This window comes from Ursus americanus, chromosome 23 (assembly GCF_024610735.1).
Source record: "Ursus americanus isolate L20-20 chromosome 23, mUrsAme1.1.p, whole genome shotgun sequence".
In the NCBI taxonomy this organism is placed as follows: domain Eukaryota; kingdom Metazoa; phylum Chordata; class Mammalia; order Carnivora; family Ursidae; genus Ursus; species Ursus americanus.
The window spans coordinates 25,491,669-25,510,781 of NC_142149.1; the positions used below are offsets into that span (position 1 = coordinate 25,491,669).

At 41.6% G+C, this 19,113-nt stretch overlaps 1 protein-coding gene across 5 annotated transcripts in view; it reads left to right on the forward strand.

The window, feature by feature from the left end:
- The window catches only part of UTP18 (UTP18 small subunit processome component), a 36,916-nt gene that overhangs the window by 8,919 nt on the left and 8,884 nt on the right, over positions 1 to 19,113 (forward strand). For all 5 annotated transcript variants that reach the window (XR_015721308.1, XM_087854510.1, XM_045773068.2 and 2 more), the window contains exons 5-10: positions 2,242 to 2,330; positions 4,261 to 4,386; positions 4,485 to 4,659; positions 9,062 to 9,162; positions 9,405 to 9,495; positions 12,450 to 12,573. Coding sequence is in view for 4 of the 5 variants with exons in the window: in XM_087854510.1 (XP_087710636.1) it covers positions 2,242 to 2,330; positions 4,261 to 4,386; positions 4,485 to 4,659; positions 9,062 to 9,162; positions 9,405 to 9,495; positions 12,450 to 12,573 (706 nt within the window). In the remaining variant the exon portion in view is untranslated. The remainder of the gene's footprint in view (positions 1 to 2,241; positions 2,331 to 4,260; positions 4,387 to 4,484; positions 4,660 to 9,061; positions 9,163 to 9,404; positions 9,496 to 12,449; positions 12,574 to 19,113) is intronic.

A 19,113-nucleotide genomic window follows, 5' to 3' on the forward strand; every position in this document is an offset into this window, starting at 1 on the left:
TGAGCAGGGAGCCCTACACGGGCTCAGTCTCAGGACATTGGGATCATGACCTGAGCCAAAGGTAGATACTTAACCGACTGAGCTACCCAGGTGCCCCTTCATAGAACATTTGGATTCATGTAATTATAGGTAAGGTTATGCTAGCTGTTGAAACAGAAAACCTTCGAGATCCCAGTGGATTAATCCAATAGAAGTTGTTTTTTTTCCATGCGTATAAAATGACGGTGGTGAGAAGGGGATGGTGTGCTTTAGGGACCCAAGAGATTCTGCCAGCTTCATGCTGAGTTTTTCAAAGTTACCCAAGAGGTTGACATGGCAGCTTCACAGGAAGTGAGCAGCTCACCCAAAAGAGTGTTTTATTGGCCTGTCCTGGGAGTGGCATATGATACTTTGACTTAGATTTTATTGGCCCTAGCTGAGTCACAAGGCCACACTAACTTCATGGGCTCCCAGGCAATGCAGTTTGTCATTGTATCCATGAGAAAAAAAGAAACGGATTAGGTCACTCATTAACCAGTCTGCTACCATCGGGATATCCCGGTCTACTACCTTCATTTTACAGTGGAGGGGAGTGAGGTTCAAAAAGATAAAAGTGACTTGTCCGAGGTGTACTTCTTAATTGGCACAGTGGTGACCAAACCCCAGCCTCACAGTTGTCCCAACATGTCATTTTTATCGATAAATATTTCATCTGGTATCTTTAAAAGAGAAGTACTCCCTACTTCAAATGTAATTACAATACAATCATCGTAGGCCTTCAAAAATCAATAGTAATTCCTTAATAGGATGGATTGCTTTATTGTTGCTATTTTGTTCATTTATCTCCTCCCACCCCCCAGTCCAGGTGCTTTTAGCTTGCTTTGTATTCTGCTTCCTCTTCACAGTGCCTTTGAATGTGGCTTGATGTCTTTTTTAAGTTTTGGAAATTCCCACTGATTGTCTTCAAAAACTGTTTCTGTTCCAGTCTTCCTTTTCTTCTGGGACACCAATTATATGTGTGTTAAATGTTTTATTTATTTTTAAACGTATTTTGTGTTCTTTTCTGCATTATCTGTCCTTTTTGCTTTCTGTACTTTAGTCTGGATATTTTTTCTGATCCATTTTCCAGACCACTAATTGTCTCTCCAGCTAATTTTTGTATGCTGTTAAAAATATCCGCTGGGATTTTAATTTTAACTACTGTAGTTTTCAGTTCTAGAATTTACATTTATTTCTTTTTTTAATAGTCTAGTTCCCTGGTTCAATATCTGAATATTGATTATTCTTGAACATATTAAACATAATACTTGAAAAGCTTATGTCTGAAAAACTCAGTTATTTAGATCTCCTGTGGAGATTGTTATTCCTTAGGTTTTCGATCAAGTTACCTTACCTTGTCATTATTGACCTAGTTATATTTCATTGAGTGCTGGACACTGTATGTTAAAAATAGCGTTGCTTAATAAGAAGACAAGGGTATCTTTCTCCAGAGAATTTGTACATTTGTTTCTGGGTAGTGGCTGGGTAAGGGGCACTAGCAATCCCACAACATCTTACTCCAGTGAGAGATTGTAAGGATTCAAAGCTGGGTTTTAGTTCATGGAGGATTTTCTGAAAATTCTTTGATTTCACCCTTAATCCTTGATGTAGCCTTTTGTGGCCCCAGCCCGAAGCCTGGTGGTTTACCAGACCCCCTTAAGAACCTCAGAGGGCTTTTAGTGCTGGTTTTTGCCCTCTTCTCCCTGTGGGTGTTTTAAAAATGTTTCTCAGCTTCTTGGCTCTACTAGAATCATCAGGAGAAAAGCAGCCCTGTTAGCTCTTTGAAGTTCTGATACACAGTGTGCTGACCTTGATCTCTCAGCCAGCTGAAAGTGCTAGTCCTTTTTCATGTGAATTACGTTAGATCTGCTGTCTACCTTATTGCCAATTTTGCCATAATTATGAATTGCTCTTTTTAAATTAAATACTGACTTTAACTTTTATTTTTTTTTCCATCCTGTTTTAGTCATTGTCTGTGAATGTGTATCTTTCGTTCCAGAGTCAGGCTTTTATTTTAACCATATCTGTTGGACTCTGTGTCATTTTCCGCCTCCCTTTCAAATTTATTCTGCTGTTTTACTTTTACCAATTGCAGTTTAAATAAAGTGATTGAGATTGGAGCCTGCAGTGGGCGGAGTTGAAGTTTGAAATACAGACCTTTGGGGAAAGTAATGGGCATCTCATTGATTCTAAAGCTCAGCCTTGTGGGTTTGTTTGACTTAGATGAAAGTGAAGAAGATGAAGACGATTTGTTGCAAAGGACTGGGAATTTCATATCCACATCAACTTCTCTTCCTAAAGGAATCTTAAAGGTGAGAGTCGGTGAAGTTGGGCCTCTCCAGCTAACTACCTCTGAAACCCAGTGTGCTTCCCAATTACGAATGTACGGGTTCATGTTCTCTGTGGGATTAAATATGTTGCTGCCGTTTATTCTTCTTCTGCAGAAGTGGTCAAGAAGATTAAATTATGTCCCCAGGGATCTCTTAGCAGTTGTGTTTGAGTTCTCCTTTTGCGTTTCTCTTCATTTCCACGGGCGCTGGCCTGGTTCATGCCGCCGTCCTCTGTTACCTCGTGTACTGCAGTCACTTCGTGACTGGTCTCCCACCTCCACTCTACTCTGCTCTTCCTGTTCTTCATTTAGTCATAGCCAGGAGGGGTCTTCTGAAAAGAAAACATCAGGTCATGTCACTTTTCATCGCTTTTTGAAAACTTCTGAATTCTTTATACGGTCTACACTGTTCTTCATAATCTGGCATCTGTGTATGTCTGAAACTTCATCTCAGAAGTTTTCCTCTTATTTCCTACCCAAGTTCCCTGGGCCTTCTTTCTGTTTCTTGAATACACCGAGGACTTTCCTGCCTCAGAACTTTTACTCTGCCCCCTGCCTGTCTGTTCTTGAAGCACTGCTAATGGCCAACCCATTTGTACCCTTTTACTCAGATGACACTTAGGTTCTTTCTGGCTATCTTGTCAAAAGTGCTCCGCACAGGTTAGACTGTATCTGACTTGTTCATTGTGGTATGAAGTGCCTGCCCAACACAGTGCTTCCGTTAAATGTCTGTTAAATGACCAGCTCTCTCTCTGACGTAGATATTTTCTCCCATGATAAAATGGTGGCATGCTTTAGATGGGGGAGGGAACCCTATTATGGCAGATTACAAGGAGACAGAGTGATTGTGTTTTCCCCCACCTTATGAAGACCTTTTACTCAGCTCTTCATCGGATAAATTCACCTTCACCGAAAACACAGTTACTGTAAGAATCTAACTTCATTTCTAACAAAACATACACATAGTACTCACTTTATTTTTTGTATAGAGTTTTTAGTGCAGAGAGAACAACCTGTAAAAACCAAGAAATAACTGAAAATAGTTTAAATGCGTAATGCGTGAGGTCATCATTACTTTAGACTAGGAACCATGTATTCTGAGAGAACGTAGCTGTCCGTGCCAGCCACAGAACCATGGGGACCATTACAGAGTGCCTCTTATTTTGTGCTGTGAATGCAGACATGCTAGAGTAGCAGTTTTAAGTAAAGTAATCCTGGAAGTCAGTCTTCTAACCTATATGGGTGTATCATGAGGAAATGACTGTATTCTCATTCTCCAGGACCGTAACGATTTCACCCCCTCGTTTGAAAGATGGTAAAAATGGATTATTGTTTAGTAAACTGACTTGCTAGTTGGTGGTAGAGCTGTGGTCTTGTGGTTACCATTCCAGTGTACTTTCTTCTCAGCATAAGCTATGTTAAAATGTCTTTCCTTCATGCTTTAAAGAAAAGAATGTTGGAGGGGCGCCTGGGTGGCGCAGTCGTTAAGCGTCTGCCTTTGGCTCAGGGCGTGATCCCAGCGTTCTGGGATCGAGCCCCACATCAGGCTCCTCTGCTGGGAGCCTGCTTCTTCCTCTCCGACTCCCCCCTGCTTGTGTTCCCTCTCTCACTGGCTGTCTCTGTCTAATAAATAAATAAATCTTTAAAAAAAAAAAATGAAAAGAATGTTGGAGCACTTGGGTGGCTCACTCGGTTGTGCGTTTGCCTTTGGCTCAGGTCATGATCCCAGGGTCCTGGAATCGAGCCCGGAGTCCAGGCGCTCTGCTCCACGGGGAGTCTGCTTCTCCTCCTCCCTCTGCCTTCTGCTCTGCCTACTTGTGTGTGCTCTCTCTCTCTCTTTCTGTCAAATAAATAAATAAAATCTGAATGTTAACCCATTTGAATTGATACAGTTCTCACTTCTTTTTCCATAGCTGAAGAACTGTCTCCCTGCTAACGCGGAACGTCCTACTACCGCTCGGGTCTCGTCCGTGCAGTTCCATCCCCGCGCGCAGGTTGTGATGGTCGCAGCGCTAGATAACGCTGTGTCGCTGTTTCAGGTGTGCATTTTTAAATGGAAACTTGTAGTGAGAAGTATTTATTCCCAGGACACAGTATGTGGAAATAACCAAAAGGAATGTTCCGCCTTTCCTTATAGGTTGATGGAAAAACAAATCCTAAAATCCAGAGCATCTATCTGGAAAAGTTTCCAATCTTTAAGGCCTGTTTTAGTGCTACTGGAGAAGAGATTTTAGCCACGAGCATCCACAGCAAAGTTCTTTATGTCTACGATATGCTGGCTGGAAAGTTAATTCCTGTGCATCAAGTAAGAGGTAAGGTTTCTATTGAACATGCTGCCAATCACCCTCCTCCCTGCCAGCCCCATAGCTGAGTTCATGTAACAGTATTTAAAACCAGTTTTCCCCCATAGGATTCTTAAAAATTAGAGTATCTTTAGTTTTAGTATTTGGAAAATGTCATTGTGTTGAGATAATACGTTTGAATGGAAGTAGTGAACTTTTTATTGAGCGCTTCTGGGAAAATTGGAATTGGGGAATCTATATCTCCCAGAGCAGAAAAGCAGTTGCAAACACTTCACTGTAAAATTAGTAATTGATGCTGCAGAAAGAGCCTGGGAGCTGGAAGACCCGAGTCACAAGTCCTCAGACAAAGTATTTCACCTCTCTGGTCTTCAGGAAATTTGGAGTCTCTCTTACCCTTCTAGTGTCTTTTACAACAGATTTTTGGTTTACATTTAAAGGAAATAAAGCACTGCTTTTGGAGATTGTATTTTGAAGACTACTTAAGAAAATCTTTCATTATTTGAAAATTTATCTTCCTCTGTCCCTCCCCATTCTTCCCCTGCCTTCTCCTTCCCGCATCACCACAAAATCCAGTGACCCCTTCACGAACCCTCTGTGAACCAAAGCCCTTGTAGTGAGGTTGGCTGGGTTAGCATTATACGTTTTGGGAGCTGGTGTTAATGATGCCGTGGCTCCGTGGCAGTCTCCCTGTTAAACTGGATGTGTGTTTGGGGCTGTAAAGGACAGGGGTAGCTCTGTACAGCTTTTTTCCTACTAATGGTTCAGAGTGAACAAGGCCAGCTTCAGAAACATTTATAGTGTTTATCTCCACTGTTTCCTGACACCTTTGGTGATCCTTTCCAAGTGAATCCTTAGTTTAAGCATGCTTTAAACCAGTGCTTCTCAGACATAAATGTGTTTAGGGACCCTCTAGGGATCTGATTAAAGTGCAGTGATTCTTGGGTCTGAGGTGGGCCTGTACTGAAGCAGAAAACAATATGTAGTTGTTAACTATTTTCACATATTATTCCATTAATGAAAAGGAGTGAGGTTTTGTCCATCCTTGCCTTGCGTTGTCCTAGGAAAAGCAAGCAGTTAGTGGCGAAGAGACAGTGATGTTTATGCTGGATCTGCTGGTGCGTGGGACCGTTCATTTGATCACCAGCTGCTTCTAAGACGTGGCATTTATCTTTCCCCCTCAGTAGTCCCCCTTTCCTCTTTCCTCAATAAGCATAGCTTGGCAATAATGATGATAATGATAAAATAAATGTATTTCTTTTTGTGGGGTTGTTGAACACTGTTTTCAGTCTCATTATAAAACACTAAATAACTCGAAATAATTAAGGACATTAGAATTAGAGGGAAAAGTCGCTGACTGGTTAGAATATGCAAACATGGGGTGCCTGGGTGGCTCAGTCGGTTAAGTGTCTGCCTTCAGCTCAGGTCATGATCTCAGGGTCCTGGGATCCAGCCCTGAGTTGGGCTCCCTACTCAGCGGGGAGCCTGCTTCTCCCTCTCCATCTCGCTGTGCTTGTTCCCTCTTTCGCTATCTCTCTCTGTCAAATAAATAAAATCTTTAAAAAAAAAAAAAGATGTGCAAACTTAAACATTTGTAAACTCTTTGTCTTAAATGTGAGTTTGAAAAATGAGTACAGAATTGATGCATTCTGAAGAATTCTGAATTGATGGTTTATTCCATTAACCCACTGGGGTTCATAATGGGGTCCATGGACTCTCAAAATTCTGTGCTAGAATTTGGAGGCTTGTGAAATCAGATGGGAAAAATATTACATCTTTATTTTCACTAACCTATAACTGAAGTTTAGCATTTCCTTCGGTTATAAAAGTTTTGAACTACCACCATTTTGAGAAGAGGACCGTACGATTCACCACACTGACACACAAAAAGGTTGAGAACCCCAGATTACTAGGTGAGACTCCAGAAGCAGTTTCTGTTACATCATTTAGAAAGACAATTCTTCAGAGAGATATCTTGTTCTAGGCAAACACATAAGGAATTTGACCGTTTGGGAATTAAATCAGTTAGTCAGGCAGCCATTTTGACTGTGGGTGTTACGGTGTGGTGTAATATCGGAGCTTCAGCTTTCTCTTTCTATAAAGTCGAGGGTCCTAAATACTAAAAGAGATTGTTTTAATTTTTTGATTTTTTTCTTTTATTTTTCTAGTTTTTATTTTAATTCCACTTAGTTAGCATATAGTGTTCTGTTAGTTTCAGGTGTACAATGTAGTGATTCAGCACTTCCATACGTCACCAGTTCTCATCATGACAAGTGTGCACCTCGTTCACCCATCCCCTCACCCCTCCACTCCCCTTCCCTCTGGTCACCATCCATTTGTTCAAAAGAGATAATTTTTAAAAAGGCCCTAACTTAGCACCTAGTGGCACTTACTCTGGTCACTGCCGCCATCGTTAGGAGTAGCGTATGGTCTGTCTCATGGCAGCAAGTCCACTTTCCATCTTATGGAATTTGGCACTATTGTAATTAAATTGGCCATTCTTTTTCTTATCACTTGCTCTTTAGTTGACCTAAAAATCACATTCACAGATCTATAAAAAGATTTATATCTGGCATCTTTAAAGCATTTTGTCTTCTTTCTTAAGGTCACGTAAATTTTATCTGGTTCCTATTTTGGAAGGTTCAGCATTTGTAAAAATCTGTTACAATATTGATATTAACATTTATTACTTTTTGTGAGGTTAAAAGCAAAATGCTGTATACATATAACTGGTTTTCTGTAAGTTTTGGATGAAAATAGTTATTTTTTCGTTTTATTACTAAATCAACTGTCTGTCCTTATTTGCTGCAAGTCTAGTATTTCCTTCTGGAAGACAGTCCCCTCTCCTGAATTCCCTCAGAACAACAGGCTTACTCAGGCTGCAAGCATAAGGTCTTCTAGCCACCTGTAGCCGGAGAGCAGGCGTTATGTAATGAGCCCTCTGGCACTTTGCCTCTGGTGCTGCCACACCGGGTCTGTCTCTGCACAGTATGAGGGAACTTTGTTCCCTGTTGCTCTGATGATACATGCACAGTCCGTATTCCTCCATGGCTGTGGTAGTCCCCAGCTGTAGGCCTTTTAGTTCTCTCTTGCATTTCTTCTGTCCAGTTCTGTGTCAGTAGGATTAGGTCTGGGGGGTTTCCAGCTGCAGCCCCACACTGCTAGAACTAGCCTCCCTGCCCTGCTTCATCACGTGATGGGGTTTTCTTTATGCTTGGAGCTGTTTCTGTATACTATAGTCAGAACATAAGGTTTGCCCTGAATGGGGGGTGAAAATTACCCTAGACAGGAATAGGTTCAGAGTGAACTGTAGTAACTGGAAACATGTGTCTGGATTGATTTCTGTCAAGAGACTTAGGGGATAGTCTCTGCGGGCAGCACTAGAGTGGGAGGCCCAGTTTGTAGGATTGTGAACCATCTAAACAAAAACTGTTCATAGGCTGGAGGTGGTTTCTGGGAGCGTTAGCCAGCATTTTCCTGTAGGGGAACGAGGACTCCTCTTGAGTTTTTGTAAATTTATTTATTCTGATGGATGTTTTAACTTAGCAACTTAAACATTTTTTGAAATAATTTTTTTTGACCAAGCAGTACATTCACATGGTGCAAAAATCCAATATGTACAAAAGGGTAAAGACGGGAAAGTCTACTCTGCTCCGTTTCCCTTGGCCACCTGCTTCCCTTCCCTAGAGGTGGCAGCGGTACCTAGTCTTTATGTGTTCTTTCTGTTAGGCAGTTTTTTAATGAGTAAGTTTGCTCACTGAGAGTCTTGATGGAAGGAGTCTCCTGCATTGTCGATGTGAGCCTTTTAGGCATGGAAAAGGAACATGTCCCTTTGTAAATAAGTAAATTGACTGTCTGGCTTATGTTCTTAGATCCTGTGATCAGGTTACACGAGTCACATTTTAGGAAGGTAATCAACTCTTGCAAACACTGACACTTCGTGGTTTTCTTTTTTCTTTTTCGTTTTTGGATCCACAAAGTTAAGACTAGACTCCTTCATTGTGGGATGTTTAGTTGGTGGCCAACAACTAGTTTCTACATGTTACTATGTTTTAGCTGTTTCTGATGGCCATGTATTTCCCTCCTGGTAATGAATTTTGTAACAAAGAGGTATAATTTATCCTTTTAGTTAAATTACAGATGTCACTGTTGGAAAATTAGTTGGTATGTTTACTGTTTGGAGAGCTGAATCTCTGGCCACAGTTCAAATGGTGAATGTTAACCAAGGAAGAGAAGAAGAGGAAGTACTTGTAATGGCCTTTTTTGAGTCGTACTCAGTGACTTATTCAGAGTCAGCCTACTTTTGGTTTAGTTTGAGGCATTTAGATAATTTTAAAAGAAATTCTCATTTGCCAGTGAAAGGTAATGTTATTGAAAATCATATTAATCCTTATTGATTTGTCTCCTGTCTCAGGTTTGAAAGAGAAGATAGTAAGGAGCTTTGAAGTCTCTGCAGATGGGTCCTTCTTGCTGATAAATGGTGTTGCTGGATATCTTCATTTGCTGTCAATGAAGGTGAACCATTATTAGTGGCTGCTTGTTCTTTAAGGACAAGACGTTAGTGTAGGGATAGTCTTGAACCATAACCTGTGATGTCCTGAGATCTGCATCTTAAGCGGAGGGGCACGGTGGGACTTGGGGAGAACCTTTGGGTTTAGGGACGAAGTTGAGTAGGTGCTACAAAACAGAACTAGGTTGTTTGTATTCCCAGTGTGATTCTTCCACGCACCTCCTAACAGTATTTGTTATTCTTTCAGACTAAAGAACTGATTGGTAGCATGAAAATTAACGGAAGGGTTGCAGCATCCACGTTCTCTTCAGATAGTAAGAAAGTATACGCCTCTTCAGGTAGGTTAATGACATGATCATCTAAAGCTTTTTAAAAGCTTTGGATGTGTTTATATTTCAGATTTAACCAAAAACAGTGTTTGATTTTAGACTTTTTTGTGTTAGAAAGTCATTTTTATTTTTAGATTTTGTCGTTGCCGTTTGCCTTCTTATTTATTAATTAGTAATAGTGAAGAGCTAACCATTTAACCATGTTACCGTGTTTGGGGAGAAGATGGAAAGAAAATGCTTATTTAAAAGATGATTCATTCTCATATTTTCCTTTTGACAGTTACTTGGAATCATCACCCTTTTTCTTTTAGCAGTACCTTTTCATTTGGATAATGTTCTGAGTGTTCTTCATTTTTGCCTGAAAACAATTCAGATTTCGCCCTCTGACATTCCTGTGCGGTTGACCAGCTATTTATCAGCCTTGACAGTCTCTAACCTGGCACTTTTCTGCTCTTCTGCTTTTCTCATTGTCCTGTACCTTCTTGGGTTCTTAGTCCCTTTCTTGTAGGATCTTGGGGCCATCATAATCTCAGTGTAGCTCATGATGCTTGGTATGGGAGGTATCAGAGTGGTTCTGCCTCTCCAGTCTCGGGCTCTTTAGCAGAATTTTTGCTATACCTCAGCTGGCAGCACTTGATAATACAGCATTAGGTTTCTGTTTTTTGATTTTTTTTAAGTTATAATTGACATATAACGTATTAGGTGTACAACATAATGATTCAATATTTGTATCTATTACAAGATGATCACCACAATAAGTCTAGTTATTGCCTCTCACTACACATACAGTTTTTTTTCTTGTGATGAGAACTTTTTAAGATCTACTCTCTTAGCAAATTTCAAATATGCACTACTGTATTATTAACTGTGGTCACCATATTGTACATTGTCTCCATGACTTATTTTATAACTGGATTAAAAAGTTGTTGTTTTTAACATTTATTTATTTTAGAGAGTGTACGAGTTGGGGGGAAGGGTGGGGGTGCTGAGCAGGGAGCCTGACATGGGCCTTGACATGGGGCTCGATCCCAGGACCCTGAGATCATGACCTGACCCAAAACCAAGAGTTGGACACTTAACTGGTTCAGAGTGATGTTCCTAATGAAATGGCCCTTGGATCCTGGGAGGGTCAGAGTGGGAGAGAAGAGATAGAGGGTCAGAAACACTAAAGTTTGGTATATGAATTGGATACAGATGTAAAATATTTACAAGTTTGGTCATTACTATGGAGGTCTTGTTTTCCATAACAAAGGTCCTAAAAGCATAGGGAAGAGTAACCAAAAGTCTGGCTTTGGTACCATCTAGATGATCTTCCTGCCGTTGATGCCTTTTCTTCCCATTTTAGTCTGTTGCTAGCTGGGCTCATTTTTGAATGCCTTCCTTTATTGTAACGTTACCATACAAATGCAAAGATTTTCAAATGTGGCCCTGTTCAGTGTTTTCAAATACATTTTACTACTACCTAATTTCAAATTTGGCCCTGTTCAGTGTTTTCAAATATATTTTACTACTACCTAATTTAAACCCTTATGCCGGCCTGGGAAATCTTCTTTGTCAAGGGAATAGTTGAAATAGTGAGATTGATTGAATTCTCATTGGGAGGATAAAAATACAGAAAAGTGAACTTTAGGGGCGCCTGGGTGGCTCAATGGGTTGGGTGACCGACTCTTGATTTTTGGCTCAGGTGATGATCTTGGGGTCCTAGGATCAAGTTCTGCATTGGGCTCGCACTCAGCTCGGAGTCACCCTGGTCTCCTTTTGCTCCACTGCCCCCCTCGCCCCACGTTCTCTCTAAAATCTTAGAAAAGCGAACTTTAGCACGATATCCACAGAAATCGCAGAGATGAAATGGGTGAGTGAGGAGCACCTTCGTGGTGAGCAGTCATTCAGAAATCTTTAAATGGGTGTGAGGAAGAGGGTGACTATCAGTATCATGTGCTTATAGGAGAGAGAAAAAAGAATAAAGGTGGATTTTGGCAATAGTCATTTCTTTCTTTTTTTTTCAAGTTTGTTTATTTTTTTTTAGTAATCTCTTTACCCAACGTGGGGCTTGAACTCACGACCCCCAAGATTAAGAGTCGCATGCTCTTCCAGCTGAGCCAGCCAGGCGCCCCGATGGTCTTTACTGTTACGGAAACATTCATGTTCCCTTCAGATTTAACACCCTCCTCGGTCTTGTACACGTTCTCCCTTCTCTAAACTCTTTGTGCTTATTGCTCACAGTTGGCGTTTATTATTTAAGATTTATTTATTTATTTTAGAGAGAGAGCACGTGCACTTGAGTTGGGGGGGGGGTTTGCAGAGGCAGAGGGAGAGAGAGAATCCCAAGCAAGTTCCCTGCTGAGCGGAGAGCCTGACCCGGGGCTCGATCCCATCACCCTGAGATCATGACCTGAGCCGAATCAAGAGTCGGAGACTCAGCCAACTGTGCCACCTGGGGGCCCCTTGCAGTCGGCATTTATTATTGTTTAGATGATGTGGTAAGAGAGAAGCTGTGTGTATCTTAAGTTATAACTCCCTTGTGGTCTGGATCCCTTCATTCTCCACTTCCTGTATCGTGACTGTCATCATCAGTTTGGTATGTAAATATCCTGACCTCACATAGTGCCTATTGATGGATGTTGGGGCTTACTATGGTGGATATTTTGTTTTTTCACATTTTCGCTCCACTAAGTCATCTGAGTGAAATGTAGAAGTTTTTTCTGAAAGCTCAGCTCAAGCCAAGAGTTTGTGATTTTCATTCTAAACTTAAAGATACTGTTTATTAACTACTAGTTAGGATGCATACATGGGAATGTATACCAGAAATATTTTTAGGCCAGTTTTCTAGAGCTAGGACATTTATAGTGAGTTTTTGTTTGTAGTTCCTTCTGGCATTAAAGAAGGGCTAAGAATAGTTCGTTCACTTGGCCTTCAAGTTTAAAACAAAATTAACAAAACCCTTTTTTGGCTCTTTCATTCAGGCGATGGGGAAGTTTATGTTTGGGATGTGAACTCTAGAAAGTGCCTTAACAGATTCGTTGATGAAGGCAGTTTATATGGATTAAGCATTGCCACGTCTAGGAATGGACAGTATGTGGCTTGTGGGTAAGTAAAGAGAGGTTCTTGTAACCTTAGCCATGTTGTGCTAATGAGAAAATACTGAAGAATCAAATACAGTAGGGGCACCTGGGTGGCTTAGTTGGTTAAGCATCCAACTCTTGATTTCGGCTTAGGTCATGATCTCAGGGTCATGAGATTGAGTTCCGCATCAGGCTTCCACACTAGTGTGGAGCCTGCTAAAGATTCTTCCTCTCCCTCTACTTTTCTCTCGATCGTGCTTTCTTTCTTTCTAAAATATGTAAATAAAATAAATAAAAGAATTAAATATACTAGATAGTGCTTAAGTAGTTCTGTTTATAAACTGTTCAGTAATAAAGAATCAGTACACCCAGGGCTTTGGCATTTTATTAATACAGTGTTTAATAATGTTAATGGTAGCTTATATGCTCTTTGACAAAGAAATACTGGACTGCCTTATGTTGTTGTATTTTTTCTTATATTTGAAATATTGTTTGATCACATGAAGTTTTCTTACTGCTGTTTTGGCTTCTTGCCACTGACAAGGAAACAGAATAAGTTAAACCTTGGGTTTAAGTTTTAAAGATACTTAAGCAGTTTTTTCTTTGTTTGGCTGTGGTAGAAATCAAACATAGGTTCCTTAGAAATACTGTTTAATATTGTAGAAACTTTGAAAATATTATCTAGAACATGTTATTGTGTTATCACTGGAAAGAAACGGTTCTTACACTGGGGGAAAGATGGCTCTCTTCTACTTGATTCTAAAGATGTATGGGGTGGGCGAGGGGGCATTGGAGACTTACCTGGATTCCTGAGTTAGCTACCAAACCACTCATCAGCACCTGTAACTTTAGAGCTTCTGACAGTGGATTTTTATGACTTTCTTAGACTAGACACAACTTCAGTCAGATCTCTCTGGGTGAGAGATGAAGTGGGTCTTGCCATCTGGAAGCACAGCATATTCCCCACTCTTCCTTCACTCTTTCCTTCGGGGTTAAGATTGGGGCAAATCCTTGTAAACATCCCCACCACCATTTGAAAATTGGTCACCCACTACCTTTGGGGCATGGGGGAGAAGGAAAGTAGGACCAGGCTGTGGAGCTTGGAGACCAGGTCAGAATGAAGGCCTTGACAAAGGCCCCTCCTGTCCTGTGTTCTCCCTAGTGACCACACCTACTGCAGACCTGGAGGGAGGGATGTGTCGGTGTGCGCCCAGCATCTGCCCGGAGAGTGCGCTGTGGCAGCAGTCCGTGGTCGGCAGAACTTCTGGCACTAAAGCTCCTTTAAAATGAAGACTGGTTTGAAACTAATTTTAAGTAATTTTAAGTAAAATTGCCCAAAAATGATCTTCACTTAAATTTGTGAAGTTAGTCTTTTTCTGATTCTTGCCTCTCTTTTTTGAATCACTTTTACTGTTTCATTCATTGGCCCTTTGAAGGACCCAAACAGGAAAGAATCTAATACTAGTTTAAGCTCATTTGATTTTAATTATCCTCAGCATAATGGAATTCTGATTCTCATGTGCTTGGGCAAAGACTGTTATTAGGTTTTTATTGTTATACCTGTAGGGAAAGGCCTTCACTTTGTTAGAGGAGTTTCTGAGGTTATTAGGGAGGTGGGGAAGAGTTACTGGTAGTGTAGAAGCCAGAGGCAGGAGAAGCTGAACCCCGCTGGCTGGCTCCCCTTTCCCCTTCTTCCCCTTTCTTCCATTTCTGCCCTGTTCCTCCTCTCTCTGCTCCCCTCTCTGCCCTCCTCCTAGTTCTGCTATGAAGCCCCTCTCCCTTGGCCTCTGCTGTTAGGAATTGATGCCTTTGATCTGAAAACTCATCTGTGTTGTATCTGTTAGTTCTTCTCATTCAGTGTCCTGACATAAGGTGGATGCTTTGTTTGTAGTTTTGCTCTGATAGGGCAGTAGGGAAACTATGTTGTAAATAGAGAGCTCTGTTCATTTACGTTATTGTTTTTTTTTTTTTTTAAGATTATTTATTTATTTGAGAGAGCAAGAGAGAGCATGAGCAGGGGGAGGGGCAGAGGGAGAAGCAGACTCCCTGCTCAGCAGGGAGACTGATGCGGGGCTCTATCCCAGGACCCTGGAATCATGACCTGAGCCAAAGTCAGATGCTTAACCGACTGAGCCACCCAGGCGCCCTAAGTTATTGTTTTTTTATGGCATTCGTTAATGTAAGGATTGCTATATACTTTTAAAAAGCTTTCATATTAATTCCTGTAACATCAGTGTTAGAATGTACTTGGGAAATCTCTGGACTACCCTTCATTCTGTAGACAGGGACTGATGCTCTGGAGAGACCTGTAAGAGACCCCTGAAATCACTGACGAGGTAGGGTCTGGAACCCTGCGATCTCACTTCTCCAGCTGCAGTACCTCTGTCACTCCACTGGGTGGAATCTGCAGTTGGGTCGTACCTTTGCTGCAGCTTGTGTCCGTGCAGTAGGGTATCTTGTTTTGTGACTTCCTAGCTGACTTCCTGGAAGTCAGTCAGTTAAAAAAGAAAGAGACGTGTGAATGTCCACTATGGACAAAACACTGTATATTGAAGAATGGAAAAGAGTTGAGACATGGCATATTCTCTGTCGTGTGTGACAGCCCTTTGTGTGCAGAGGCCCCTAGGACCTCAGAAGGTAGCTCACCAAATTCAGATGACCATATAAGGTGACTTGGAGACTCTCCTTTGTTTTGTTTTATTTTCTTTGCTTACAGTGAAGGAGTTGGGAATGTCTTGTCCTGCAGCCATGGCCCAGATCACTAGCTTAGGCTCCTGCTTTTACTAGGGCTGCAAGCTACAAACCACTTTGGGGTCTTTGCATTTTGAGAATTTTAGGTCAATGCCATAGGAATACCTATTTTTGTTCTGTCAGGTGATTATTAGAGATTTGTTGACTCTAGTCTTCATCAGCTTCTTATAAATACACACATTAAAATTGCCTTTTTGGGGTATCTGGGTCGCTCAGTAGGTTAAGCATCTGCTTTTGGCTCAGGTTGTGATTGAGCCCTGCATCAGGCTCCCTGCTCAGGGGGAGCTTGCCTCTCCCTCCGCTTCTCCCCCCCCTCCCCCCGCTCGTGTGCTCTGTCTCTCTCTTTTTCTCTTGCTCTCAAATAAATAAAATCTTTAAAAAAATTTTTTTAAAAATGCCTTTTTATTGTGGTTCCCATCTAAGTAGTTTTAAACTTTGAATAATAATTATAATAAACAGCAGCAATTTTTTTCCCAGCATTTACCATGTGCCAAGGACTCTCATTTTTCTTATATAACTATATATGCACATATGTGTGTGTATATTAACTATATAGGTCTGTGGTTATGTGTATATATTTTTCATATGTAAAGTAATTCTCATTTCCTACTTCACAGCATGGGTGCTGTTATCTCGCTTTGCAGGTGGGGGAGCTGAGGCAGCGTGAGTTAAGTAGCTTGGTTAGGGTTACGCAGAGACTGAGAGGGAGAGCCAGCAGTTACAACCCAAATAGTCTGGCGGCAGAGCCTGAGCTCTTACCCACTCTACCACCTGTTTTGAAGGTGCACTTCCCTGTGTTTGTGTTTTTATTTATTTTTTTTATTATTTATTAATTTATTTATTTATTTTAAAAGATTTTATTTATTCATTTGACAGAGATAGAGACAGCCAGCGAGAGAGGGAACACAAGCAGGGGGAGTGGGAGAGGAAGAAGCAGGCTCATAGCGGAGGAGCCTGATGTGGGGCTCGATCCATAACGCCGGGATCACGCCCTGAGCCGAAGGCAGACGCTTAACCGCTGTGCCACCCAGGCGCCCCTGTGTTTGTGTTTTTAAATATGTAAAGGTACAGTTCATTAGGAGTCCTGTGAATTAAGAAATCTTACAAGAAGCAAAGGAAGTTTATAGTCCAGTTTGTCTTGAGTGTGAATCCTTTTGTGCCATGTACATAATCCCTTTGGAAAATCTGCTTTAACCATTCTGCGTTTCAGCTTTTACATAGCTTTATCTTTTATCTCTTAAATCTCTAAATGTACCTTGGATTGCTGTTTCTTCTGCTTAAATCCAGGTTTTAAGCCCTTAGCTTAAGACTTTGCTGCAGGATTTTTGTGATTTCAGTCACCTCTCTGGGCTTGGAAAATATGGCAGCTAGTCTTCTGGAACTTAAAGCTAACAGAGAAGTGTCTCTGCATTGTTGTGCTGTAGGATATTTTCAGTATTCGTTCATTTTCAGCTTCACTGTCCGTTGTTTGTGTCTGGATGACATCTTAGTCTAATCCTGAATGCCCGTCACAGTAGCCACTAGCCACATGTGGTGCGTTAAATTTAAATTAATTAAAAAGTTGTTCCTTAGTCACGCTCGCCACATTTTAAGGTCAGGTAGCCGCCCGTGTCTAGTGGCTCCCATACTAGACAGCGCGGACATGGAGCATTTCCGTCATCGCAGGAAGGGGTGTTGAATCACGCTCGTTCAATCCAGTCAGTGACGTTTGAGTCTTGTTTTAAGTTTTGTTTATTGGTTGTTACTCATTAAACGGATTATTGGCGGAGCTGGGTCTGGAAGTCAGATGTCTATGTTCTTTCCACACTGCCACCCCCAAATATTTTGATTTTATATTCAGAAAATATTGGATAATTCAGGGCTACAGAAAAATATGAAATTCAGTAGGATTTAGGGCCTGGAGTTAATAGTCTTTTAATTTTAACACTCTTGTTGAATATATAAAATGCGTTTCATTTTAGTTCATCTAGAGAATCTTCAGGACGTGTATATGTTTTACGGTGCCAGAAAAACCTGTGTTAGTCAATGATGCGTTTCTTCCTTGGTTTTCTCATGTATAAAAAATTGACCATTTAGCTAGAGGTTGTGAGATAGAAGAACGATAGTGTGTCACTGCCTTCTCATAGTTCCTGGTCCCATGGCGAGGACAGATGGAGCCATGGAGCTCTTTACAGACAAGTCGTCATGAGGTCTGCCATTGAGATTCAGGGTCTCAATAAAGTGTAAGGATTGGATGAAGGCTGTTGCAATGGTCACCTGGAAAAGTATTTTTGTAGGTATTGGCACTTGAGCTAAGCATTGGAGGGCCAGGTAGGATTCAGAGAAAGGCATTGCAGGTAGTGGAAAGGAAGGGTACGGAGGGAAGAGGATTCAGGTTTGGATTCTGAATGGAGTGCAGGTGGGATGACTGCTGAGGGCTTAGGCGACAAAGGGAAGCAGGAGGGGGACAGCTTGTAGAGGTCTTTTACACTGTGTCGAAGACTGTGGACATTACATCGAGTGGAAAGAGAACACATCAAGGGTTTTTAAGTGGAGGAGAATCGTGACCATATCTAAATTTTAGGGTTTGAAGTAGATAATTCCTGTGACAGCCTTTGGCGGGGGCACAGAGGTGCAGGGAACCTTGAGGTCATCGCAGTGGGGCCATCCCTGAAGACAGTGGGATGGGAATACGGGCGAGATAGGCAGTGACGTTTGTGGTGTATGTCAGAGCTGCTCAGAAAATTGGGATGGGAGAGAAGCAGTGAGATTCTCAGGCTCCAGGCCTGAGTAGCCAGGAGAATCGACTTGTCCTAGTATGAGGGGGGAGGAGAAAAAGGAGGAGGAGTGTGGGAAGAGGTGCATCATGTCCACAAGCAGAAGTGCGGTGTGGCTTAGAGTAAAGACACTGATTTCGACGTGATAGGAGATAGGTGGATCGTGACCTGAGCCCAAGGCAGACGCTTAACTGACTGAGCCACCCAGGCGTCCCCCTGTTTTGTTTTTTAACTTAAAGTCTGCCTGCCGCAGCCCGAGTCCTGTGGCTCCCACAGAGTTTCATCTGGTCCAGCTTCACCTCATACTGTTTTTCCTCTCCTTGATGTGATAGGTCGCATATAGAGCTTAGTGGGCTGTAGTCTATCTCTTGTATTCCTGGCTGTTACATGCAGGTATGTCTTTTTCTGGGATAAATGCCTTCTGATATTTTGTATTCCTATATTACGTGCTGTTGGACATACAGTTCTCATTCAATAAATACTAATTATTCAGTGACATATTAGAATCAGTTATATCCATTTTTTTTTTCTTTAAGATTTTTAAATAAGGAAAAGATGAAATTTGTCTTAGTCCTTTTGGGGAGCTGTAATACAGACCCGTAGACTAGGTAGCTTATAAACAACAGAAGTTTAATTCTCATCCTTCTGGAGGCTGGGAGTCTGAGGCAGGGTGCCAGCATGATTGGGTTCCGTGAAGACCCTCTTCCAGGTTACAGACCGTCAACTTCTTGTGTCCTCACGTGGAAAGAGGGAGAGAGAGCCTTTGGGGTCACTTTTATAAGGGTTCCACCGTCATGACCTAATCCCCTCCCGAAGGCCCCACCTCCTAATATGGGGGGTTAAGATTTCATCATAGGAATTTTAGTGGGGCACAGATTCAGTCCATAACAAAATTAAATAAACCAAGGGTATTTGTTGTATCTCCTGAGTGGTTATGGTTAGCTCTCTGTAAGGGGTCCTGAGAATCACATGAGAAAATGCGTATGTAAGTAGTTGGAAGACTCGAAAGCACTAACATGCTGTTTGCGTGGCCGGCTGTCATTTCAGGTATAGAACCC